The sequence below is a fragment of the Phragmites australis genome, chromosome 18 (assembly GCF_958298935.1).
Source record: "Phragmites australis chromosome 18, lpPhrAust1.1, whole genome shotgun sequence".
NCBI classification, from domain to species: Eukaryota; Viridiplantae; Streptophyta; class Magnoliopsida; order Poales; family Poaceae; genus Phragmites; species Phragmites australis.
In genome coordinates, this window is record NC_084938.1 from 18,688,460 (window position 1) to 18,715,781 (window position 27,322).

Below are 27,322 nucleotides of genomic sequence, written 5' to 3' on the forward strand. Positions count from 1 at the left end.
AGCCACTTTTGCAAAGGTAGGACCATGAGATGGTAGGTTGATTGCAAGGAGATAATAGATTTGACTAGGGTCTCCCGCCTTGCAATTGAGAAAAGCCTTCCTTTCCACCCTGGAAGCTTGTTACCGATGTTATCTATCAGAGGTTGAACATCGACTTTCCTTAACCACGTTGTGTGCAGGGGGAGTCCGAGGTATTTGCAAGGGAAAATCTCAAGTTTCCCCGGGAAGCCAGCTAAAGCCTCATCCAAATTGATGTTATCATAGCGGATATGGTAGATTTTCGTTTTCGCCAAATTTGTTACCAGGCCTGAACATTTGCCAAATGCGTCTAAGATCTGACGAAGGGCAAGGAGCTCATTCCTATCTGGGTTGGCAAAGATGGTTGTGTCATCTGCGTATAGGGAGCACTGAAGATTTGCCTCTCTTGGCAAAATCGGTTTGAAAATGTTGGCTCTAGCTCCCTCAGTGATGAATCTGTGAAGAGGGTCAATAACCAGGATCAATGACACCGAAGATTTTCATATTTTTTTACCAAAAAATGTCAATTCATGAATGGACTATCAGCCAGCAGTGATGACTGACTATCACTGCCGGCTTAAGACTTCAACCGACAGTGATAACACCTTCACAGTCGGTTCTCGGGCCGGCAGTGATAGTCGGGACTATCACTGCATGTTGCCCACTGTCGGCTCCAAAACTAGCAGTGAAGGTCACTTTAGAGCCGACAGTGAAGACACTTTTTGTAGTAGTGGAGTCACCTGTGAAGGTCTCTTTCTTCTTGTGATAACATCTGAGTTTCTTGTGCCGGCAGTCCTATTAAGTTTGACGCGGAGTCTGAGAATATCATCAAAGACTAGAACAGGCTGCTGTCATGTATCGTGTACCATTTCCTGGAAACCCAGCAGAGACATCCAGAACAACTGCATTCTAAAGCCGGTGTATCTGTGCACCAGGGCCTCTCCATTGAGAAATAGAGGGTTGTGGTCCAAGTCGTTGGAAGAAAGAGCCGCGAGATGTGCCACCGGGAAAAGCAGGTCCCAATCAGCAGTGCAGAAGAAGCGATGGATTCTTGAGATTTGACAGCTCCAATTGTTATCCTCCAACTTCAAGCATGTATCTGCCCAATCATGATGTAAAAATAGCATGGCCCTGTTTAATTTGGATGAGTTTATTCTCTCCTAGCTAGCTCTCCTTTTGGAGGAGCAAAGCCCAATCATGTGGCATTTGGACTTGATATGTTAAAGCCACGCGCAACAAATAGAAGCTAAAGCTCAAGATCAAACTGTTAAAAGTATAGTGGCGCTGCTCTCGTCTTTTCCTTATAAAAAGAACTGTAAAAAGTGGAACATTTATCCAAGTTGAGCATGCAACAACGATAAGCTAGTGGATCGATCGGTCCCGATGCATATCTAATTAAGTTGCTGTGTGTAAATTGTCAGGCTCAATCAGTATCATTGCGAAATTGGCATACATACAAGTACAACTAAATACAACTTTAGCCATTAATTTAGTATTCATTTTAACTATGCTCTAAAACCCTAATATATGTATCTTATTCAGAACAACAACGGTGTCATTGCTTGGTTGGGTTCACCATCTCCATCTTGGCATTCTAGTCAAGGGGATGGGATTTCTCTATGTTTGCATCATGTAGTCCGGGTGTATCGAAGGTCTCTACGCCCAACAACTCAACAAGGACCAACTTTTGTCAAAACTTGTCGAAGGTTTCCTATGCGGTTGCTAGTATGTCTAGCTAGCGACTCCATCAACCTCTTTCTCGAGCGATGCCGTCGTCCCCGGCTCGTTACTCTTTCCCAACGGTTTGTCTACGCTGTGCTCGCAACACTACTCTACCTGGTCTACCATAGGATCACCGGAGGACTCTGATATATAGAGTTTCCTCCATCCATAAGGAGAAGACACATTGACAATCATGTATTTTTTATTCTGTATCTGCGCAAGTTTGTAGTTATGGGGCACTTGTCATGCTTTACAATAACTTAATACTATAAAGCAGAGCTATATCGTTTCAAAAGGGAAAAAATGCAGCTCATGCATGCATGTTATATTTAGCAATAAGAGACCATAACTAGCATGTGGCTAAAAACTAATCAGAGGTGGATCTTCAGGGGGTGGGGGGCGCAAACCCCCCAAACCTATGGTGCTCTATGGAGAGGAAAGAGAGATAGAAGAGAGAAAAAGAGGGAGAAGAAGAAGAAAAGGTTGTTGGAGGTGGAAGAAGTAGATAAGCCCCTAGCAGCCATCGATCATGTATCCATCATGTATCATGCATGCCTTCTTTCTTCATTAACTTCCCAATAAATTTGGTTTAAGCCATAGACAACATATCAAATCTAGCTAGCCTATTCTAACTTCATGTACCATGACAGAATACAATAGCTTAGGTGGTTCATTAGTGCCTGTCACGTATGCATGATCGATTATACTAAAGCAACGAAGCTATACAAGAATAGAAAAAGGCCAGCATGTAAATTAATTATTACGCTGCCTGTCACTCGAGCAGCAGCTAGCTAGCTTAATTATTACTCTATGTAATTAATCTATACAGCAACATGTAAATTAAAATACTAGTCATGGTCTATAAAATATTATATATGAGCAGTACCTCATCTAATCAACTACCTATCACATGGTCTATAAAATACTAGTCATAAATTTTATATATAACTAAATCTTTTCCATCACATCTTACCTGATGTCGACTCAGTTTGGTAAATATTATTATCATTTCCTCTACAAGCTTTGGCATTGTTTCAACTTGGTAGACCATGCTTTATCTCCAAGATAGAGTCTAGTGATAGTTGAGAGTACACCTCAGCAAGACCCGGGCCGAGGTATGGCTTCCCGGTTCCTGTCGTGCGTGGAGTCACTACCCAGACCAGGCTGGGATGGCTGCCGGACCAGATGAATTTTTGCACAAAAAATGAATTTTGGGCGGCCAGATGAATTTTGCACCAAAAATGAATTTGGGCGACTACAGGCTGTCCTAGCCTGGCCCGACCAAGGCATTGGCCCCTAACCGGGCCTAGTCAGGCCTAATCTAGAATTTTTTGTATATTTTTTTGCAAATTTTTCAAATTATATATCAGTTTTAAAAATAAGGAAGTTTGCCCTATCGTTGCCTGTTCAATAGGAGAGAACATGATCTTGACAGTTGAACGGACGACACCTTGTAGGCTCCGGCTAGCAGTGTATTTAATAATCAGGGAGAGGAAGGTCTCGCCTATTCAGCGGATGAGAACAAGACCTTCCTCTCACCCATTCAATGGGTGATACCTTCATTTGATTTAATTCAACTGTAGAACTATATGTATAATTAGTTTTTTTAATAGAATTTTTATTCGGTAAATTGAAAAATATTGCACATTATTTAGTTGGTGTAAAAGTGTGTGGAATTTTTTGTACGAAGTGACTTTGTGAAAATACAAAATCTAATTTGTCGAACAATAGTAGTTGTGAAGCACAAATATCATATAACCCGGCACGAAATTTACATACGCTGATAAACATTACATAGTACATTGGGTTTTTCATCACTGTGCGAATGGACTATAATTGTAAAGAGATGACAACAAATATTAGCATGTACGGTACACCTAAAGACTAACCTAATAGCGTGCCGCTGCTAAATCTAACATGCTTTAGGGAATAAAAATAGATCGAGGTACAATAGATACTCTCTACTGAGTGCACTTAGGATATTTGCCCTTTCTTAGAGCACCCCCCGGCTTAGCGCGACGGGCCCTCTCCCACTTCCTTTCTCTCTCTACTTTGCGTGCTTGAGTTGCGCCGTGCTCCTTCGCGGCGTTCCTGATGCGCTCCTCTGTAACACCCTAATTTTCAATTTTTGGAAATAGTAAATAATTTTGTTGTTAGAATTAGAGGTGTTAAGTTTGGTGTTGGAAAACCCTAGGAGAAAAGTTTAATTTCTAAATAAAATCAATCTAGGTTATATTGTTGTGTTGCATTCATGCCGGAATAGATGCATTAGGGTTTTTATTGTGTGGAAAATAATTTTTGAAATCATCGAGGCGCGTCATTTAATTTTTGGAAGAATTTGAAAAGGATTTGCAAAAGAAAAAAAATATTTTTCTCTCTGGGATGGAATCTTCCTCCTCCTCTTTTCTTTTTCTCCTTTTGCTTTCAGCCCATCCATTTCTCCCTCCCGGGTTGAGCCAGTTCCTTCCCTCTCTTTTACCCAGCCTCCCGCCTGGGCCAGCAGCCGCCCTGGCCACTTCCCTTGTTGGCGCTCGGCAAAAGCCACCTCCACCCTCTCTTGGCGCCTGGCGAGAAGCCACCTCTTTCTCCCTCTATCGTGTGAGGCCCGCGTCGTCTCCTTCCTCACACTGCACCGGCCGAGTCCGAGATGATCCTGACGCCATGCGCCACTTCTCTGAGCCTGAATCCCAACAACACCTGAGCCTATCTGATTTCTATGCGCAAACCCCCGCCTATATAAAGGTCCGCATCTCCATTGCCAAGCTTGGCAAGCTCGCCCCACCGTCGCTCCGGAGCTTCCCTGCCTGCACCGACCGGTCCTTCAGCTTCGGAAGCTCAACGACAAGTCCGCTGACCCCTCCTGGTCACCCACTGGCCGCCGAAAGACCTCCATCGCCGCTCATCGAGCTTCTCCACCACCGCGCGTTGTCGCTAGGCCTCGGTGAGTCTCCCCATCATCCAAATCCGCCTCAAACGAGTTCGTCGTGTGCCCCTCTCTCTGCTCCACCGCTCACCATCATGATCCATGGCTGGCGATGTGTTTTTTGCTGGGCTTCGGCGAAGCTCCGCCGTGCCCGAGCCGCCGTAGCCGCTTGGGTCTTCGTTGTCGGCCAGCCAACCCCGCCCCTTTTCTTCTGACCATCCGATCTATCTTTGGTGGCCTAGATTAGAAGCAAAATACCCCTTCGCTAACCCAATCCCATGATGACACATGGCCACTTTAATCCAGTCAGCCGCCAGAGCCACATCATCGCCCTCATCAGCCGTCGACATCAGCAATATCTGCCCATGTGTCACACCAAATCAGCAAAGCCTTTATACAGTCAGCTTCTATTTGTTTTAATTTGGGAAAGTAGCCAATTTTACAACTAAAGCCCCTAAAATTTTCTGTATTCACCTAAAAGCCCCTGCTTTTTGTAGTATAGTCCTTAAACTTTCTCATATTTGCAAAAAATCCCTTTCTTTCTGTTTTATTCAAATCAAGTCCTTTTCTTTTCAGATTTGACCCTAAACTTGTTTTTAGCATAACTTTCTCGTTTTAGCTTCGTTTTAGGCGATTTTTGCACTCTCGCTTTCGTATCAACGTGTACTATCTTTTAGTACCCTTTTCATAGATGTTTGATATTGTTTGGTGTACTGTTCTTAGCTAGTTTTGTGTGTGCTTTTCTGGTGTGTTCCGAGAGCAGACGAAGAGTACTTCGAGAACCTCCAGGACCAACCTTTGAAGAGTCTGAGCAGCAAGTTGGAAGAGGCAAGTGTCCTGAAATATTTTGATCCCATTTTTCGAATGCGTTCTTTATTTCAAACACGCATGCTATTAATTTTGAATCCTATTTACTTATAGTACCATGTTCCATATATTCCTTGTCGCCTAGCTGTCAGTAGTGGTTTATAGGTAGTTTATGCTTAGGTTTGCACAAGGGTATAGATGGGTTATCAGTTAAACATGATTAATGAACTATGCAACTATGAGTTGGGAATTATGGTAACTTGTGTGGCAACATGTAACATGGGGATGTCGAGTAGAAGGTTGGTTGATGATGGTGCGTGAGGCACAAGTGTGTGAAACACTTTGGTGGGTGGTAGTGTTTGCTCGGTATCCTAAGGGCCAGTTCGTTGAGTGACAACCCAAGAATTATTGTCCATCCATGAGGCTTATATGGGTACGATCTGGCTTAGTAATTAGCGGATCCTCAGTATAGAATGAGCCACTGGTGGTGTAGTGGAAGGGAAGAGTAATTGTTTCCGAAACTATAAGGCACATGAGGGGGCTTCTGGGTGGTGTGATTCCACTTTGACGGTGGTGAAATCTTAGAGGGCTCATTCTTGTTGGGAGAATGCTTTGTAACAGCCATGTAGTGACTTTACGGGTTACATACCACTGGCATGTGTTAAGTGTTTGCGCAACATGGCAACAAGGAAATTATGACTCGTGGGGAAAGCTGGACAACCTCTGCAGAGTATACAATCTGATATATCAACCGTGCTCACGGTCATGAGAAACTTGGATCCTCACATGATTAGTTGTTTTGGTTTAGTTGTTTTGGTTGGTTCTGTGAAGGGTGAATGTCAGAGGATGGTTCTTGGTTACTTCTGATGGGTATCAAGTTGGTTGGTTTGGGAACCTGATGTGGAATTCAGGTAGTTGGAGAACATGTGGAGATATTCCTAGGAGTTAGGAGTTTGGTGATGACATAGTTAAATAGGATGCTTTTATAACTCTTTTTAAGATAGCATAGTTGACATTTATGAAAATTTACCTGTTATAGCCTATTATTTTAATCAAGCTTGCATGTCATATATTTCCCACATTTGCGGAGTACGATATGTACTCACACTTGCTATTTCCATTCAAATGTGCATCAAATTGCTACTCAGACAATGGAGACATTGAAGGAGAACCAGACTTCTACATCGATGAAGATGAAGATTGTTAGGCTGGTGGATCCCTCAGTCAATTGCATGTGGAAGATGGGAGCTTCACTGTGTTTAGTTTGTGTGCTTTAGTTAAAGACTTTGAGGTCTTTCTATTTTGTTTAAGTTAAGCGTTGTAATAATGACATTGTGTGTGATACACTGATGAAGTCATTGCATGTATGAAACTTGATCCTGGTATACATGTGGTTTACATATGGTTTTGTCCCTTTATAAAACCGGGTGTGACATCCTCCTGCTGCTGCTTCATTCGTAGTTCCTCCTAATGTTGCTCATACTAGCGGTGTTGGTAAGCTTCCCTCCTCCACCGCATCTCCATGTCCACCCACCGCTTCTAGTCCTAATGTTGCTTCATGCCGAGCCAGTGCAGAAGTCGCAGATAGGTGGAGGAGACTGGACAAAAGAAACAAGAGGGGAGATTAGTAAGAGAGTGCATGAAATCGTGTGGAATGTGTCACATGAGTGATCTATGTCACTATACCGGTGGGTACTCATACGGTCCATGTCGAGGCTTGTCGTACTGGTAGTTGGCACATCTGAAGAAGTATAGGCCATATGTGTAAGATATGTCCTGGGACTCGTGAAGCCTACAAGGGTCGCCAAAGAAGCACATCAGTGGTTCAAGCCCCTAGAGGATGAAAATCCCCAATGTTTCTTGGGTGGGCTTGGTGGAGCTAAGACATTGCAGTTGAGAGAGCTGAGGAAGGAGTGGTCTATCCATGGATGAGGGTGGGGTTATTTATAATGGATGGGGGCTGGTGCATGGACTGAGTACACGGGCTCAGCTGGGGGCTGGAGCATAGGATTCCCTGTGAAAGCTGGAAAAGTTGTGGCATTGATACTTAGCAGAGATTCCTTGAGAAAGTTGTTGCTTGGTGTGGTTATTTCATTCTGCAAAAGTTCAGCAAGTAGTTATTATTGCCTCTGCAGGGAATCCAATGAAATCATTGGGCTTAAAAAAACGTATATGTAGAATGATAAATCCTGGCCATTTTATTGAAGAAAGTAAACTACATCACATATAAGGGTCATCGTAAGCATTTATTGCCTATCTGTGGCTACAGTACGTAAGGTAATATTCACCGACTTGTACCCTACTCATACACAATCTTCAACAAGATACAATGGCATGTAGTACTCCATCGTTAAACGAAGCAAGGCTTATGGAAATACAGATTTTCAGGTGAAAGAAAGAATCTACTGGGTTGGTGGAAAAGATGGAAAAGATGCAGATCTCTTGGAAGTTGCTGCATACGTACCCTTGTGCCAGTCCATGTGCCACAAGCCCTGGCACAGCCGGAAGGCCGCACACTCATTGTGGAGGAACCTACATGTTGCCGCGTGTAGTGAGGTACTTTTCCCATCACTCTTCATTGAGATCCTGTAGCCTCATCTTCAGCCGTTCAATATCCGCGCGCCTCATTGCCGTAGCCTCATCGTAACTGTAGTTGATGTTCGCGTACTCTTCTTCATTTGCGTACCATTCATACCTACACCTAGGCTTCTCATACTGTTGGAGGAAAGTAGGTGAATTAGATGAAATTCATAGCACAATAGGATGTCATGCATACTTACCCCACATCGGAACCAAGCGACCGTGGCAAGCAGGAACGGTTTTAGGATTTTTATTTTACCGCAGTCACACCATGGCACGCGTGCATTGTGCACTTCTATGTCCAACTCTAGCTTCCTCTTCTCCTGATCTGGGTCTTTATTTCTCCTTCTCTCTTCATCCTCATGCTTGTATCTATCATGGATGTCGTGCCATAACTCATAAGGGCCCATCTTGCCCTTACCCTTGTCAGACCTGCACCCGGACACCATGGAAGGGATTGTGTTGGATTGTGTTAGAAATGAAGTAGCCATGGTTGGGTCACCCTTATATACAGAAGTGGGGGATACTGTAAGGAATTGTTCGAGGGAGAGTTATTGCGATGCCAGGGTGGGTCTCAGGGAATCCTTTCGCACGTATGTCGAAAGCGTCCGCCGATAGAGAGAGAATGAGGCGCGGTACTATAGAAAAAGGGATAAGGTCACAGATGAGTGCTTCCTCATCATTTTACTGCGTGTAGTGAGGATGTGTCCAAGCTATAGGATACGATACGTAAAGCTCTATCGTATAATATATGATTAAAGGTCAGGCGTATGACCTCCATGAAGGACTTTAATGGTGCCACCATCCATTCCTCTGAATGTTTTGACTATTATGGCCACTCACATGAGTGGCAGACTTGGTACCTACAAGTATCAGAGTGGTCACTAACATCAAGTACAAGCAATTCATAAAGCAGATATATCTCATAATTGTCATAATTGTGACTAACATATAACCCGAAGCATTCTTGATAGAATCTGATGTGATAGGTTAAAACTGAGTTATTTGGTTTGTTCGTGTGTAAAGCATTAGTCAGGATAGAGGTGTTGTTATTTCATGGTGAAAGCTGAGTCGTGTGTTCACTTTGTGTCTAAAGCCTGAAGCACAACATATGTGTTGTCATTTGACACTTAAAGCTCTGTCCTGTGGACACTTCATGTGTAAAGTGTGAGAAACAACAAGGATGCTGTGCTGCAGCAAGGTGTTTTCATTTCTTACTAAAAGCTGAGGCGTGTGGTCACTCAGTGTTGCCTTATATGTCCTTTGCCGCTGGGACATCTTGTTTATAAACACAACCCAATCGAGTCTCTACTGGTAGTTGGCACACATGAAGAAACATCTGCCATAGGTGTAGGAGATGTTACAACTTACAATGTCAATACATGTTCAGATTGATGTAACCTATCGCTACCACCTTTTAAGAGCGATGTGTCCAAATGCTGCCGACTACTAAGAGTCGCTAAAGGAAGGCATCCAATGCATGCACTATCTCCAAATTACATACCTACACTTGGTCCATACACCATCGGAACTTGTTGTATATAAACAAAAATCAATCGATTCTCAACTCACATATCTTCTGACCTCGAATTGAATCGAGACAATGGCGTTTCCTCATCCTCTCGATGGCCCCATCGATCCACCACCTCCACATCCCCATTTAGACGTCCATGGTAGAGATTTCTACAGAAACCACAATGCTCTTCCTTGCTCGTTTTGCCCACCATGTCGACATGGAGATGATACTGTTGTCCAGGTTTATGAGCATTTTGGTGACGCATGCCGTCGCTTCTTCTATTGTCCACATTTTAGAGTACGAACAAATAGTACCTACTTTCTTTCATATTTTCTCAAAACTATTTACTTATCTCATCTATTACTTTTTCTAGACGGACAATTATGGGTTCTAGTACTGGATTGACCCGCTGATAGAACCACATATTCAAGAATACATCTGTCATTTGCACCTCGTTATCGAGGAACTATAGGAACAATTGCACCAAGAGAGATGCAGCAACGTCAGAAGGCGTTATATCCCACCTTGCATGGCATGTCAGAGGAACAACTGGGAGTAATAAAGATGTGTCCTAGCGGTCAGCCAAGGATTTGATTTCATATTTGACATGTACTATGTTACCATTCTCTAAATGTGTGAATCCCAATATGTACCCAGGAGTAACCAAGAACTTGCTCCCCCACCACCACCACCACTGATGGTCTATGATGACGTGTTACCTCGGCATTTTGTTATATTTTCCTGTAGTGTGTTGTTTGTAATTGAATAAATTGTACCCCGTCATCTAATATGTTATAGTAGTAGGGTTTTTTTTGATGCAAAGGCTTTTTATTTTGAAATTTGCAACTGAATGATTTGAAAGGGGATATGACCGCACGATGGTCTTCCTTGGTATAGATCGAGAACATAGTTAATAAAAACATGGCTGATAATAAAGATCCCATACTAATATCCAACATGATATGAGAGACACATAATATAAATACTAGCACAGAGTACACGTAAAACAGTAACACGGAGTACTACTACATAACACCCTAAAACTAACAATGACATAGAATCCTACAGGTTACGTCCCCTCATAGGGACGATGCCCCTGGTCCCATCTATGTCCTAGGGACCCTGCGCCTCATCGTTCGCATGTGGTGACCTAAGTACGTCAGGCGGTCCGGTGGAACAACCGGCCGCTCAGGTCGGCTAGCGGGCGATGGAGTGGCGTAGTCGCCCTAGGAGGGCTGAGTCCCCAGGAGTGGCACACCAGGTAGCTGCGATGCACCGAGCTCGTCACTCTGTATGATGATGAAGTCGTATCCAGGGACCTGACTAACGTCCCTGCTAAGCAGCTCCATGTAGCCACCCTATGCCTCTACTTCCCGATGATCGTCGAACTCTGCACATGAAACAACAAAGAAATCAAGTTACCACCGGTAAACTATGACATACGTAACAATATGGCATGCATGAAGCGAGTGTCCTACCTGCGCTGGGGACACGAGAGCATGAAGGACCTGCGTTCATAGAGGAAGGGTGCATTGCACCACTGAAGGCATGGAAGTGGCCAGTGAAACCGTAGTAGGGGTCACCGGTGCCGGAGAACGGAAGCTGAGGCAACGTGCCACTGTAATGGGGGTGACCAGCAGTAGTGAAAGACTACCTCACCGTCGTAGGGGTTGAAGAGGAAGACGGTATCGAAGACATCCTCGACAGCTCAGCGACGAAGGGTGGAACTACCGGTCAGTGCGGTGGCACAGTGAAGGTGGCAGACGGTCGTGCTGGCATCTGTGCCGACACTCATGGTCCCATCGTAACGTCTGAGGACGAATTGCAGCTCAATGATCTTAAGGCATTCACCATGTTTCGGATAATCCGACCAAACGACGCGCTCATCTCGGCCCTGGGGACCTCACCCCCACTATCGAGCCACAATCTCGACGCACATGCCTCACCATCAATCTACTGTAGTATGTTCCTCTGCAAAGATAAACTTCATCTCACTTCACAATTTTTAAGCTAACAATTGAGGTAAATGATGAATCGCGTAGGGTTATTCGTACCTCAAGCGAACGAGCCTGGTCCATGTGCTTAGGGTACATGTTGCGCACGTCTGCCACGTGTCGTGGAAACTCTGCTGGTGTGTATGTCACCCAGACCCGCGTTCAACGCACGAACCACGAGAGGTACTCCGCGTATGCCTCCTCCGAGTGTGGTAGCTCTTCGTCCACGACGTGCTCAATAGCTGTGTCCCATTCTTCAACCCATCTCTGCACACACGACGCAAACACGCTAGTGGAATGAGCCCCCCTCCACGTCAACATGCAGAAACATATGTCTGTGAATACAAGGTATACACATGGGTCGTATGAAAATGTAATTACAATGTTACGCACCTGTGTATGTTGATAGGCACCAACCTAGTCAACGGTAGTGGCCACGACTAGAACTTCCCAAATTGCTGCATCACACGATGCGGTGAGTACTCTTCGACACAGATGTCGAAGACGAGGGCGCGAGTCATAAGCCAGTACTCCCGGTCACGTAGGCAGAGCACCGAAAGTTCAAATAGAGCACGTCGAAGGACCTCAGCTTGCATGTACGGCCACCAGCGCACACAATACACTGTTGGCTCACTGAACAGGCAAATGAAGTTTGATTACACGCGTTCTGTCTGCACGCTAGACCAACTTGGCTATGCAACCTAACTAAGTTAGACATTACAATAAAGCAATCAACATAAAAATACACAAATAGCATTGCACTTACCCTATGTCTGCACCACAAGGACCCCATGGTCGAGCCATCGACGCCGTCCGCACCAAATTGTTAGGCGCTAAGGTCCACTACGGGCCTGTCGATGGCGATGCTCTCATACGACCACATCTAAAGCAACAGAGGACACCTAATCAGGATCACATTATCGTCGATTTTCGTGCACCCGTCGCACAAGCTGCGGTATGTCGCAGTCAGCACAGGTGACACCTAGTTGTACTGTGGGACCTCCGTCGGGTCAGCATCTGCAACCTCTCTGGCGTAGGGGATCATGCTCCTCGAGACCGTGCTGTCATGGATCTCGGTGAACATGACCCACCCTAACAACCACAGGAGATACGTCTCCAGGTGTCGGGAGACGTCCTCGGTGCCTGCCATTGAGTGGATGGTGTCCGCCTGTCAAAACAAGGAAGAAGTACAAATATCTGCATCCGTTAATAACATAAAGTATATGATAAACCATTAAAAGACATACATACCACAAACTGAACAAGAAAGACCTTCGTTGGACTATGCTTCTTGTTCGCTGGAAAAGGATTGAATGGGGCTACGCCATCCATCCTTGAACAACGGAGAAGCGGCCTAGCATCTCATCCCACCAGCCCACGGCCACATCCCTAGCCCCAATAGCGGCACCCACGCAAGGTAGGCCCATTAGGAAAGAGACGTCCTCGAGTGTGGGCCCCATCTCGCCGTACGGGAGGTGGAATGTGTGCGTCTCGGGACACCACTTGTCGACAAGGGCCGCGAGGAGGGCCCTATCATAGCTGAACTGTGTCGCCATCTCGCCGTACAGGAGGTGGAACATGTGCATCTCAGGACGCCACCTGTCGACAAGGGCCGCGAGGACGGCCCTATCATAGCTGAACCGTGTCGCCACCTCCGAGGCCCCTGCCAACGCGTGCACCTCCACAAGCTAACACAGCGGAAGTAGGCCAGTAGCACACAACCTACAAGCATACTACAATTAGTGACCAATATCGTGTCTAAATCCGTATGGAACCATAAATTCAAAATTAACAAACCTCAGGATCCGGCGCTTGTCAATCCTCATTAGCTCATCCGGCACACAAGGTCAAAGTACTGGGAGTCCTTCACCGTGCATAGCGATGCAGTACGAATGGTGCCTGATGTCAATCTGGGGGTCGAGCAGCTCCGGCTGCACCATACCTGCATGCTCACAAGTTATTTACATTTTTATATGAAAAAACAAAGAGTAAGAAGTGTCGACTGGTCTTTATTTTTGGGAACTGAACGAGTAAAGTACAATGGTGTGCACATGAATATCCATCACAAACGAAATTACAACATTAACCAATCTCAATGAGCCGACGATCGATGACTACGAGGACGTCTCCATCTCCAGTAGACCCGTATGGACCTGCTTCTTAGGGGTTCACATTTGGGATACCAACGGTGCATTTCTTGTAAGTGTGTCCTATTATGTTGCACTTTCTACACCATTTCACGCAACATCTAGTTTTTGCTTCATCCATGTCATTACGGAGCCTCGTAGTCCTGCGTTGCCCCTTCTTATGCTTCATCTTGTCAGGATCTGGTACAAACAAAGCATCGGGCCCAGGTTCCTTCATGAAAGAACCATAAATCTTGAAACCATAGACCTCATAGTTCTAGGTGTTGAACAGAGCTTCCTTCTTGAAGTAATCACAGACAAACCTCCGAGTCCTCAGCCCCATCACAGTACATGCAGCAATCACTTGGGAGCATGGCTTATGCAGTAGCATCGGCTTTTAGCAGGTGCAAACACACCTGTCATCAAAGATGGTGCACTCGTGGATAATTCTCTCATGCTTACCCCCTCTCCTTCCTTTGTCCCTGCATAGAATTTTGTATCTCTGCTGTGCAGTTCCCATGGTGTTCACCCGGTACATCTTTGCCTTCTCCGCCTTGTCTTCCATGTACTTAGCCATCTTCGTCCCATAAATCATACTAACATTATTCAGCACCATGTGCGCTACTGCATAGCAGTCCTTGAAATACTTGCATGTCCCTTGCAGTATGAACTCTACAATCCCCACCAGCGACAACCCCCTCACACCTTTTATCACCCAGTTGTAAACCTCTACTAAATTTGTAGTCATAATGTTGTACCTAGCCTTGTTTGTGCCGTAGAGAAGAGCCCACTTCTCCTTGGGCTCATTCTCAATCCACTAGCTAAATTACCAGGTAGATGATCCGCTCCTCCACGTGATACAAGCTTCATTGTCATTTGGTAGGGAATCAAGAGGTACTGGTATGTCCTCCGCTCCCATCACGGGCCTCCCTGCACACTCATGTGTTTGCTTCTTCGTCAGCTCATCTAATACCTTCCAAAGAGCATCAAACTTCCGCTGCTGGTTCTGACCACACAGCCTCTTGAACATGTTCATGAGGTTCTTGTTTTTAAATTGGCAGAAGAAGTTTGCACCCAAATACCTCATGCACCACCTACTCTACAGGTCTGGCTGCACAGGTCCAATTAAGCCATCGTCCATTCCATTTTGCAGATCCAGAATTGCCTTGAGTATCCCAACATGCCGGTCAAGTATAATGCACACGTTCAGCCAAGCACCAACAATTATCATCCTCACACAGTACAGAAACCAATACCAACTGTTCTCACTCTCCACAAATGAAAAGGTCAACAGTAGAACTTGATTGTTCCTGTCAACCCCAATAGCAGTCAGGTCTGTCCCATGAATGAACTTGCTAGTAAGGAAAGTGTCGTTGATGCACAAGAATAGGTTGACAATGCTTGAAAGCTTCAATACATTCCCCTATTGTGAAGAAACATCGCTTCAAGATGTACTTTCTAGGTTTGGACAACAATGGGTACTTATCAATGTCGTAATACGTCCCCGGGTTTCTTCGAGCAATAGTCTGCATCAAATGTGGCAGATTCTCATACGACGCTTCATAGGTCTCAAACCTCATCTCAATTGCCTTCCTCTTTGCCCTCCATGTCTATTTCTAGCTGATAGTGTACTTGTACTCCTCCTCAATTTGCTTGATTATGGACCCTGGTTCATAGTTCAGGTTGTCTACAATCTGGGCGTTCATCACATTGGCGACAAAGACTGAGGTGATGTTCCTGTGGCTGCTCTCAAGTTCATCCATCATGCAAGTGTGTTCGACTACAATCGACACCTCCCAATAGTCAACCCACTTCCCCTTAAAGTTATGCACCCGTCACGCGCAACCCTCATTCGTGCACTTTACATCATATTCTTACTTTCTAGACTTGACAAAATAAAACTGTCATCGAAGCGTGGTCACCCATTGAGTCACAACATCCTTCATGGCCTGACTGGTAGGATAACTAGCACCTTGGGTCACCTCATTCTGCGTATACTCCCAAGCCATTTGATTCCCCTCATTCACCACAAGGTTGTTGAAGTTAGAATTGTTCCAATCCGCGGGAACCGGAACATCGTCCTCATCATCCGAGCTATCATACTCAGGAGTTTCATCCCGCTCCATCTGTTCAATTAGAGAAGTGATTCGTTCCCTCTCGTCTACCTCACCAGTCGGTTCAGTCGGATAATCCGATGAATGTGCACCATCCAGATCGACATCTTCATCATACTCTTCCTCATCACCCTCCTCCTCCACGTACGCTCCACCTTGCATCTCCCCAACTGCCTCCTTATTCTTCCATTACACAAGCAACATAGGAGGTCAATCTCTGTGCACAACATCATGCAGATACCTCTTCCACAATTCATCTTCCTAGAGCGGGAACACCTCCTAGTACACACCTTCTCTGTAATGGTTGCTGACAATGCTAATGGTCATCTCTTGAACCTCGAGGTCTATTTTGAAACACCGCATCAACCAGGCATACAAGTGTCCGACACTTTTCTGCATTGGTCTGGATATACCCTTGTCTATTGACTTAAATACGGACTGCACTACCCCTTCCGGACCATATAAGATTTCACTGTCCCTGTAAAAAATCCTAAACTGTCACATATCCGCCATACCAGGCAACCATCGACAAAAACTATGACATTATTGCGACATAACAGAAAGAATTATGTTAAACTACATCTACAATGCAAAATTCATTACAAGCGTAGCCCGACATGTAATCTATACTGCAACAACATATTCCCGATTCGCTATATCAAACACATCTAAAACCTACATCTATCATATCAATTATGACTACACTATGTCTAAATCCTACATCTAATACATAAAATATGTCTAAATATTACTTCTAATTGCTAAAATATATGTACAAACATAATCTAATTGCTGAACTACATCTAACCCTCATTCTAAACCTAGATCTACATTTTATCCTACTTCTAGTGGCTATACTACAAGGTATGTAAAACAAAACATAGATCTAATATCTAACCTATGTCAAAACCTAGTACTAGTTGTTATCCTACCAGGTTTGTCCCAAAAAAAAAAGGGAAAAAATTTATCTCTTTTTTTCAGCATGGCTTCGCCGCACAAATCTCCCTCCCCTCCCCTCCCCTCTCCTCACTTTCCTCTCCTCCCTCGGCTGAATGAGTGTCAAATGAAGTGCTGAGGTTGGCAGGGCCGGCCGGGCCAGCCTAAATACTCAAAAGGTCTCACCTTCTTAGCAGGTGATATCTTTTGGGTGGACCCGCGTGGCGTCGTAGCCACGAAGGTCTCGCCCGTTCAGTGGGTGATGCCCGCTGAATAGGCGAGACCTTCCTCTCCCTGATTATTAAATATGCTACTAGCCAGGGCCCACAAGGTGTTGCCCGTTGAACGTGCGACGGTAGGGTAGACTTTATTATTTTTGAAACAGGCATGTAATCTTAAAAATTTGGAAAAAAATATATAATTTTTTTCCTAATCTACTCAGGTTTACTTGAGAAGTTAACTAGATGCTCTTCTAGCTCCAAATATATAAAGCATGAATAGGTTACATTCTCAACTTATAGTTCTCTAAATGTAACCCTTATCATTGTCTGCAGTGTCAAGTTTACACGCATGGTGGATCCATAGGGGGCTAGGTGAGCTCACCCCCTACTAGCTAAAACACCATTGCTAGAAAGAGGCGGAGGGGAAGAGGAGGAGGAGGAGGAGGAGGAGGAGGAGGAGGAGGAAGAGGGAGAGGAGGAGAAGGAAGATAAGAGAAGAACCTCCTTACACTTCATTCCTGCCTCCGTCATTGTTTATGCATGTGTATCGTCATCATATCCGTTATATGTTTTGTTCGAATCATTATTCATTTTGCAACAATAAGATGGCATTTAATTCCATCTATCAACTAGAAATGTTTGGATGACAATTGCACAGGTGAGGCCCCACCTTAAGAAATCCAGTCCCCAATCCAAATAGGTGTAGTAATACCAATAGAGGAATACAATATTTTGATTTTATGATTTTACTTCGGGGGACAATACATGGATTGTATGGTATATCGATCGGGACTAGCTAACCAACTGGGGAGTATTCACTACTACAGAACACCACATATTTCGTGCCCCATCAATGTCGGTTCAATAGTAACTGAACTGTTGACGTATCAGTGCCGATTGTTAAATTCCTGTGCGCGAAAAACCACTGAGGGGTTAAGAACCGGCATTTATAGTGTCTGTCAGTGCCGGTTTCATACACCAACTGGCACTAATGGGGCATTCCAGTATGAAGCCCACCTTCTCCCCCAAGCGCGACCTGAGCAGTCGTAAGCCCACCAAAACAGCGCCGATCGCCATTTTTGCCATCTCTACTGTTGGAGGATTCGAGATTTGGAGGGGTGAAGTGATCTAAGGTTAATAAGATGATCTACATTTCTTTTTTAGATAGATTTACTTGGTAGATTGCTCTAGGGTTGATGGTTGGTGCTTGTTCTATGGTTATGGATTTAGAGATGCAGTTGAGATCTAATTTAGGAAAAGTTTGCAACTTTGTCATTGTTAGATGTGTAGAGATGATCTACATTTAATTCTTAGCTAGATTTAGTTGCTATATTGCTCTAGATTTGAAATTAGGTGGTTGTTCCTTGGTGTTCAATTTTGGAATGAGCAAGAGCTATCAATTTACTTCAGAACCCCCATGAACGAACAATTTATTAGTAAACTATTTGTGATTATACACAAAAGAGATAGCGCAAAGAACATATTTTAAAAAGTATTGTGTTGATATGCTTCTTTAATAAAAAAAAACTTTAACATTGACAAGTAGTTGTGGCAATATTGTTCCATCTACGTCCTAAAATGACGTAAGTATATATATATATATATATATATATATATATGCAGTCATTGGAACAAAGACCTTATATCTAGCACATGTATCACAGAAGGTTTTTTTAGGACTCATCACACAAGCATTAGAAGAGCTCCCCTGAAATATTAATTGAATTAGGGCTTATTTAATGCATACATATACTTATCAATCTCATACAAATTGCTTAATTACCATCTAAGTGGTGGAAAGTAATACTATTTTTTGGCCCTATCTAGAACAAATGAATCTATATTAAGAATTTCACAAGAACTCCATGTGTGTGGGGGTGTGTGCGTATATATGTATGACTTGAGGCTAGAAAAACTACAAGAGAGAAGACGATGTGTATTATAATCATGTTGCACTTTGCCACATCTTTTTTGTTCCATGGAAGTTTATAGATGTTGCATTTTTTTGTTCCATAGAAGTCTATAGATGTTGCAACTTCAGGTTTTAAACCACATTTCTTGTAGTAGATGTTGAGTGAGTGCCTGTACTTTCAGCTTGATAGATATATCCAGAGACTGAATTTGCTTTTGCCAATCTACTTGAAATCGGTTGTTCTGAGTAAGCAAAAGTCAAATGCACCTTAAGAGTTAAGACACAAAAAGCATAGTGTAACACCCAGTTTTAAAGGAACAAAACCGGGCACAACACATGTATGCTAGGATCAAGTTTCATACATGTATTTACATCATCAGCATATCATCACAGTGCCATTATTACAATAATATAATTAACTTAATACAAAAGGACCCGAGGATCTAACACAAAACACAGCGGAACTAAAGATCTTCAGTGCCAGCGGGGCTTTCATCTTCCATAGGCGTCAACCAGAGGCACTCCAGCCTAGAACAGCAACTCCGGGTCAAAGTCATCTTCATCAAGGGTTGCAGCTTCATTGACGGCTTCTAAATAGTGGTAGAATGCAAGAGAAGGGACAATGGATGTGAGTACAAAAATGTACTCTGCAAGTGAAGGGAAAATATGCTATGGGGCTTAAGTCAAAAAAAGGTTAGACACAGTTAACTACACTGAGCAAACTTTAACCTAATGACTCTAATAACAGGCATCATATTTGCTAAGTGTGAAGATACCACTGTAACAAAAAGATTAACTCATCGGATTCCATCCGACTACCAAGACTCACCAGGTAATTCCATTACCCGGCTACCCAACCAACCATACCAACCCTGATCCCATCTAATCCTGAAGAAGTCCAAGTCCGCTCTTGTCCGTGAGCACGGCTGATCGACCAGATTGATACTCTGCAGAGTTTGCACAGTTTTTCCCACAAGTCGTGATTCCCGTGCTGCTTCACACTTCTGGAGTGTGGAGTTAGGGTCTCACTACAAGGCCTTTACAAAGCTCCCGCCAACTTGTAGGCACCCACTAAGGTTTCACCGCTAACAGACGATTACATCGCTGCAGAAGCCCCCTCTTGTGCCACTCAACCGTCCAACAGTGCCCGCAGCATTAGAGGGGTGGCTAATTAGTTGTCCAGGCCGTATCCATATAGGCCTCGTGATTGTGCAGATTCACATGGTTACATGTTCAAGAACCGGTCCTTAGGACCCCACACAGAAACAAACTCAAGCCTGTTGTATAGCACTACCTCAAACCAACCATCCTATTAGGATCCCTATACCATGTTTCTACAAAAGATTACCACTCTCGATTTATGTTTCATAGGCATTAGTCAAGATTAATATTTCCCCCAACTATGACTACACTAGCATATACTACACATTTTAACCCATGGTTAAACAACAGCGACAAAGAATGATCATACAAAGTTAGTAAACCCTAACATAGGATTCCAATTTAGACAAGCATGCATAGAAGGAATAAAATAGCTACACATGATTCCTAGAATAGGGGCAAAATGTTCAAAGACACTTGTCTTCAGCGGAGGGTTGCTCAAAGTCCTCGAAAGCTTGAACTTGAAGATTCCCAAACTAATCACCTTCTAAATGATACACTGAAAAAGCACACAAGGAAAACTACAAAGAATAGTACACCAAACAGTACTAAAACTAGGTAAAAATCCTATAAAAAGATTCTACATGTCGCTACGAACTATTGAGCATGAAAATCTCCCAAATCGAAGCTACGGGCAAAAAGTTATAAGCTTTTGAAGTTTCAGTGGCTTTTCTGCAAAATTTTACTTAATTTCAGAGATTTTCTAGATTTATTTTAATTCTGAAAATCCTTTTTATTGCACCAGCTGACGCATTAGATCGAAATCAAATTATTTTTACGCTAAAGGGGGGGGGGGGGATGGAGGAGCTCGGTCCATCGGTCCACCATGGACCGAAGGCGCCGGTGAGCTGAGCACAATAGCGGGGTAGGTGGAGAGTGGCCAGAACAGCGCTCCAGTGACCCGGCTTCGCCGATGAGCGGTGGAAAATGGAGTGGAGCACGCGGGGGTTCTCACCGAGGGGTTCTCAAAGGTGGAGAGGCACGGAGGATGCCTGGCAACGGTGAGGTGCGGCCGGCGGAGTTTGGACATGGCAGCAGGCGGTTTCAGGTGGCGGATTGAGGTCGACGACCAGTGCAACAGGGTCCTTGAGCACCTACGCACACGATGATGTGATCGCCTTGGTCAAAGAATGCTCACCGATGGAGAATTGGCACGGCGAACCTACTCACTAAAGGCGGAGAAGGTGACGGTGCCAGTGACAATTCTGAGCGAGAATAGGGGCGAGTGCGGTGGGAAGAGTGCAGAAACTTGCTGGGAAGGCCTCGGGTGGCTTATAAAGGCGCAAGAGTGAGTGGGGCGGCCGACCATGAATAGAAACGGCCAGCGGCGGCGAGGGCCATCAAGGCGTCGGTTTCCTCATCAATTCAGAATTAGAAAGGGGGGGGGGGTTAAAGGGGGAAAATGGTGGGGAGGCTTTGATGGGGTTTATGGCTTCGATTCTGGCCGTTTTGGGAAGGGGAGAGGACACGAGGAGGCGCTGGATTGCACGGCGGCCGACGGAGGGGAACGAGTCGGGCAATGGGAGGAAGAAGGGGAGCCCGAGCTTGGTGGCATGGTGCAGCTGCGGCTCGGCGTGGCGGCTTGGGTTGAGCCGAGCCAACTGGTCAGAGAGAGACGGCGGGAGTGGGAAGCAGCTTCGACACGGAGAGAGGCGGCAAGAGAAAAGGAGAGAGGGAGAGAAGGGGGTGTGGGCCGGATTTAGAAAGATATGGCCCAAAAGGATTTTGGAACTAGGAAAAGCCTTTTCTTTTTATTTTTAAACCATTTTCGTAGAGAGTTTTTGAAACAAGCATCTTCTAGCGAATTTTTGTAAACATTTTTCACACATGAAAACCTATTGCAACTACGAAGGCATGAATGCATCAAGCACAAATATAACCTATGGCAAATTTATATTAAAAATTAATTTCTTCTATTTTGAATAGAAATCTACCTCTCCTATTTAATTATAGCAAAATTTTAAACTATTGCAAAAATTGAAAGTTTAGGGTGTTACACATAGTACATGCTTAATTTTGGTTGTTTCCCCCTGCCGTGTAAATATATGGCTCTGTCCATCTTTTATTTGCAGTTTGTCATACCAAACATAGCTTCGTATATTATATTTGTTTTTGTCAATTCTCATCACTGAGTTCTCTTTTTTATTACACCAATTGCATAATAGCACCTACTCTTTCTTGATTGCTTCCTGCCTTTTTCCATCCTGGAGAAGTTTGCTAGGTTTTCTAGAAGCAACCATAGTTTACTAACCCATCCAAGTAGATTGTCATCTTTGCAGGACACTACATCTACCAGTTGTTTTCTGAGTGGTAGTGAACACATGGTGCTGGGAACGAGCTCATGTGATGAATAGACTATACGGATGGATTTAGTTATGCTATTTTGTTTGAGAAAGGATGCAAATGCAATAGCAGGTGTACTTCTGCGATGAATTGATAGACTTCTGTTATGAATTATAGACTTGTGACCAGGATAATGTGAAGTAAATGATACATGTAAATATTATCGCATATTTTACACGGTGGCCTTTGGAAGGCGGGTCCCTAACCCGGCCCAAGTACCGGAAGGAGATAGGCTCTCAAATAGGGACCAATCAAGATAAGAGGTAATTCAATGAATTTGTTGTAGATTTTGAAATATTTAATGATTATAAGTTGAATGTGTTTAATTATAATAATTTACATATTGACCTGTCATGGATGTACAAGGATCGAGGGCTAGAGTTCTTTGTTGGCGTTGAGGATTTTCTGAGGGTTGCCGCAGTGTACGAGAAGCCAAAAAGGAAGTATGCCGATCACTATATATATTGCCCGTGTGTCGACTGCAAGAAGGAGAAGCAGTTTTCAAACATAGAGAAGATACATGCACACTTGATTCACAGGGGTTCCAAGGCTGACTATACCCATTGGACTGAGCACGGTGAACTTGAAGATGTTGGGCATGTAGGGTAACCAACAGTTGAGGAAGACATAAGCAACGATATGACAGCTAACGAAGAATTCGATATGTCGGCATTTGAAGATACTTTTGTCAACAACGATGGAGGGGACACTTTTGTTGGAAACAATGAAGATAGCTTAGAGCAAATGTTGCGCGATGGGGAGGGGGACTTCACCAGTAAAAGACAACATCAAAAGTTCCAGCGCACGGTATAGGACTCTAAAACACCAGTTTACCCAAACTGTAATGATAAGCACATCAAGTTGCATGTGGTGCTCACACCGATGCAAATAAAGACTAGCAATGGTTGGGCCGATAAGGGCTTCAATAAATTGTTAGAATTCTTCTAAGGGGGAATGTATTGCCCGAAAATACGTACCATGCCAAGTAGGTTGTCTACCCGTTGGGATTGGAATTAGAGAAAATACATGCATGTGGAAATGACTACATGTTATTTCACGGCGAGGATGGAGACTTGGAAGCATGTCGCATTTGCAATGCACCACGGTACAAGCGCAATGTTGATGATATCGAGAGTGATGGCGTGGGGTGAAGAGAAAGAAGAAAATACCCCCCGTTAAGGTGGTTTGGTATTTCCCTATAATCCCCCGTTTGAAGCGATTGTTTGCTAACAGAGCGAATGCAGAGTTGATGCGATGGCACACCAAACATGACTAGAAAGATGGAATGCTTAGACACCCTGCTGATGGCATGCAATGGAGGAGATTCGATTCAAAATACAAGGAAATCAGAGATGAAGTGAGGAATATAAGGTTCGGGTTGAGTACGGATGGGATGAATCCTTTCGGCAACACAAGAAGTACTCATAGTACTTGGCATGTGACTCTCTGTATCTACAACCTTCCACCTTAAATGTGCATGAAGTGGAAGTACCTTGTGATGCTTTTGCTGATTAGTGGGCCGAATCAACCAGGCAACAATATCGCTGTATATTTCAAACCATTGGTTGATGATCTTCTTGTATTGTGGAAAGATGGCGTATGTGTATGGGATGAGTACAAACGTGAGAATTTCACCCTTCGCGCATTGCTATTCGTAACAATCTCCGATTGGCATGCTCTTGGTAATCGATCAGGGCAGACTATGAAATGGTACAATGGATGTGTTCAGTGCTTGGAGGTAATAGACGGGGGGGGGGGTGGCTAATGAATAGTCAAAAAATTACCTTCACCCTAGGTTCCTTTGTCCAGATCACCCATACCACAAGAATAAAAGAGCTTTTGACGGGACAGTGAAGCATCGTCAAGCTCTAAAGATTCGCAGTGGAGAACACGTATTTAAGATGGTAAAAACACTTAGAGTTGTACTTGGAAAGGGGCCATGCAGTACAAAAATCCCAGCTGGGCAACATGCTCCTATGTGGAAAAAGATATCATATTTTGGTTGTTGCCTTATTGGAAGTATCTTATGGTCCAGCACGCAATTGACGTCATGCATGTGGAGAAGAATGTGTTTGATAGCTTGATTGATACCTTATTAGACATATCCGGGAAAACAAAAGATACACTAAATGCACTGCTGGACCTGGAAGAAATGAACCTCAGGAAGGACCTATATTACCTACAATTAGACATCGGCAAAAAGACACTTCCCACAACTTGCTACACTATGAGCAAGGAAGAGAAGATCCGCCTGTGTGGTTGCTTGCGTGATATCAAAGTTCCGACTAGTTACTCCTCCAACATCAGGAGCTTAGTAAACATGAAAGATAAGAAGTTAGTTGGCATGAAGTTTCATGATTGTCACGTGATGATGACGCAGATGCTTCAAGTTGCAATTAGAGGTATTCTGCCAGATAAGGTCCGAGACCCAATCATAAAGTTGTGTTCGTTCTTCAACGCAATTTCACAGAAGGTCATTGATCCAAACAAACTGGCAAAGGTGTAGGAAGACATGGTCCATACTATATGTTAGTTTGAGACTATTTTCCCTCTGACACTTTTTGATATAATTCCCCATCTAATTGTTCACATTGTGGGTGAGATAAAGAGCCTTGACCCTATGTTTCTGCATCAGATTTATCCTTTCGAAAGGTTCATGGGGGTTCTGAAGAAATATGTTCGTAACTGAGGTCGCCCAGAAGGTTGCATTGCCCAAGGGTGGAGTACGGAGGAGGTCATTGAGTTTTGCATTGACTACATGAAACTGATCGCGATTGGTATGCCTATATCTCGCTATGAGGGGAGGCTAAATGGGAAAGGGATGATAGGTCATACTTCAATCCATATCAAAGATCGTGTTTCATTCACTGAAGCACACTTTGAAGTTCTGCAACAGTCACTTATAGTGAGCTCGTATAGCAATATGCACTTGAGCATGCAATGCTCCACAAATCCAACGAAGTCAGATGATTGGATCGCAAGAGAGCACATAGATAATTTCAGTAATTGGTTACGTCAATACATGATGGGTAAAGATACCGATGATGCTCTATTGGAACTGCTGGCTAATGGCCCATCAACTATGATTCGTACATTCCAAGCATACAAGATCAATGGCTACACATTTTATACGAGAGCACAAGACAATAAGAGCACTAATCAAAATAGCGGTGTCTGTATCGATGCCTATGACCACGCTGGCAAGAGGGAGACCTACTATGGATTTATAGAGGAGATTTAGGAGCTTGAATATGATGAGTGGATGGTCCCTCTGTTTTGATGCCAATGGGTTAGGCTCCCAGGGGGAGTCAAGGTTGACAAGTATGGTATGATTACCGTGGACCTCAAACTCGTCAGATACAGAGAACAACCATTCGTGCTTGCCAAGGATGTTGCACAAGTCTTCTATGTAAAGGACCCGGGCCCAACTATCAAGGAGGAACGTCACGTGGTTCTTCAAGGAAAAAGAAAGATTATCGGTGTTGAGGATGTTGTCGATGAAGAAGACTGCGACAAATTTGATGACCTGCCTCCTTTTGGAGAGAATGTTGAACTTCGGCTCATTGATGACACTGAGAAATCTACCTACATATGATGCGACCTCGAAGCATTAATTGTTTAATGAAAGTAGATTTGATGTATTTGGTGAAATTTGAACAAATTTAGGATAAGCTTTAATTTGTATCGGGGACATGTATGGTGAAGAGTAACATTTTGAAAGTTCTGATCTGAGTGCCGCACCATGTGATCGGACTTATGTGAATTGGTTAGAATTCAAATTGGATTAAAAGGAGAAAACCAAATGAAGAGCGAAAAATCACAAAGTTAACCAAGAATCAGTGGTAAACGTTAATTTTCATGTAAAGAGTATGAAAAATTAAGTTTAACATAATTGGTTTCACATTTTTTTTTAATATGGATATTTCATAATTTCTTTACAAAATTAACAAATTACAGACTTATTAATGAAATAAAGATAATTCAATGCATATTTCATGTATGCAAGTATTTTTATCATGTAGGCGACAGTAATACAAACGCAACAAATTTGGTTTTATATTTTTATCAAATCTAATCATTTTCTATGCATTTTTCAAGTTTTCAGCCGAATCTAACAATAGAAGAATATTTGCAGGGAAAAAATATTTATCAATGCCGGTTCTAAGTAATAACTGGCACTGATACTCCACATATCGTATCAGTTAGTAAATAGAACCAGCATGATATGTTTATCGGTGTTAGTTAGCAACTAGAATCGGCACTGATGCTTCTGTACATATATGTACCAACACTTGTCTGCTCTCCTTGTTCACTCCATTCACCATTTTAGCCCGCTCCTCCACCATCCTCGAGCGCCGCTCCTCCCTGACAGCCGCATCCTCCCCGATCGCCGCCTCCTCGACTGTTGACTCCTCCCCGACTGCGCCGCCTCCTCCCCAGCCGCTGCCTCCTCCTGACGCCTCCTCCCCAACTGCACCTCAAAGTGCCGCCTCCTCCCGACGCGTCGCCACTCCTCCTCTTGACACGTCGACTCCTCCCCGACCGTGGCGCCTCCTCCCCGGCCGCCGCCTCCTCCCGACGCCTTCTCCCCTGCCGCACCTCAATGCGGTGCCTCCTCCTGATGTGCCACCGCTCCTCCTCCTGACGCGCTGACTCCTCCCCGCAGCCACCGTCGAGAAGGAAAACCCAACTCCCTGGACTGAAGCTGCCGCACCCCCACCATCCAACATACATAGGTACGGATTGGATTGTCCACCTCTTCAGTGGCATAGGGTTAGGCAAAATCGAAGAAGGGGCAAACTTAACTGAATGATCTTCAGTGGAGAATGCATATCTGTGATGCAGGGGTTGAATCAATGAGGTGGACTAGTTTCATTGCTTCCATGAGCTGGTCGTGAATGCATATCTATGATGCAGTATTTTGTGCGCTTGGGTGATAATTAAAAGCT

At 44.0% G+C, this 27,322-nt stretch overlaps 1 protein-coding gene across 1 annotated transcript; it reads left to right on the forward strand.

Moving 5' to 3' along the window:
- The first annotated feature begins 17,948 nt into the window (after window positions 1-17,948).
- LOC133898592 (uncharacterized) lies at window positions 17,949-27,026 on the forward strand. The gene is made up of 2 exons (XM_062339293.1): window positions 17,949-18,003; window positions 26,704-27,026. The coding sequence occupies exons 1-2, from the start codon at window positions 17,949-17,951 to the stop codon at window positions 27,024-27,026; spliced, it is 378 nt and encodes a 125-aa protein (XP_062195277.1).
- Window positions 27,027-27,322: the final 296 nt, after the last annotated feature.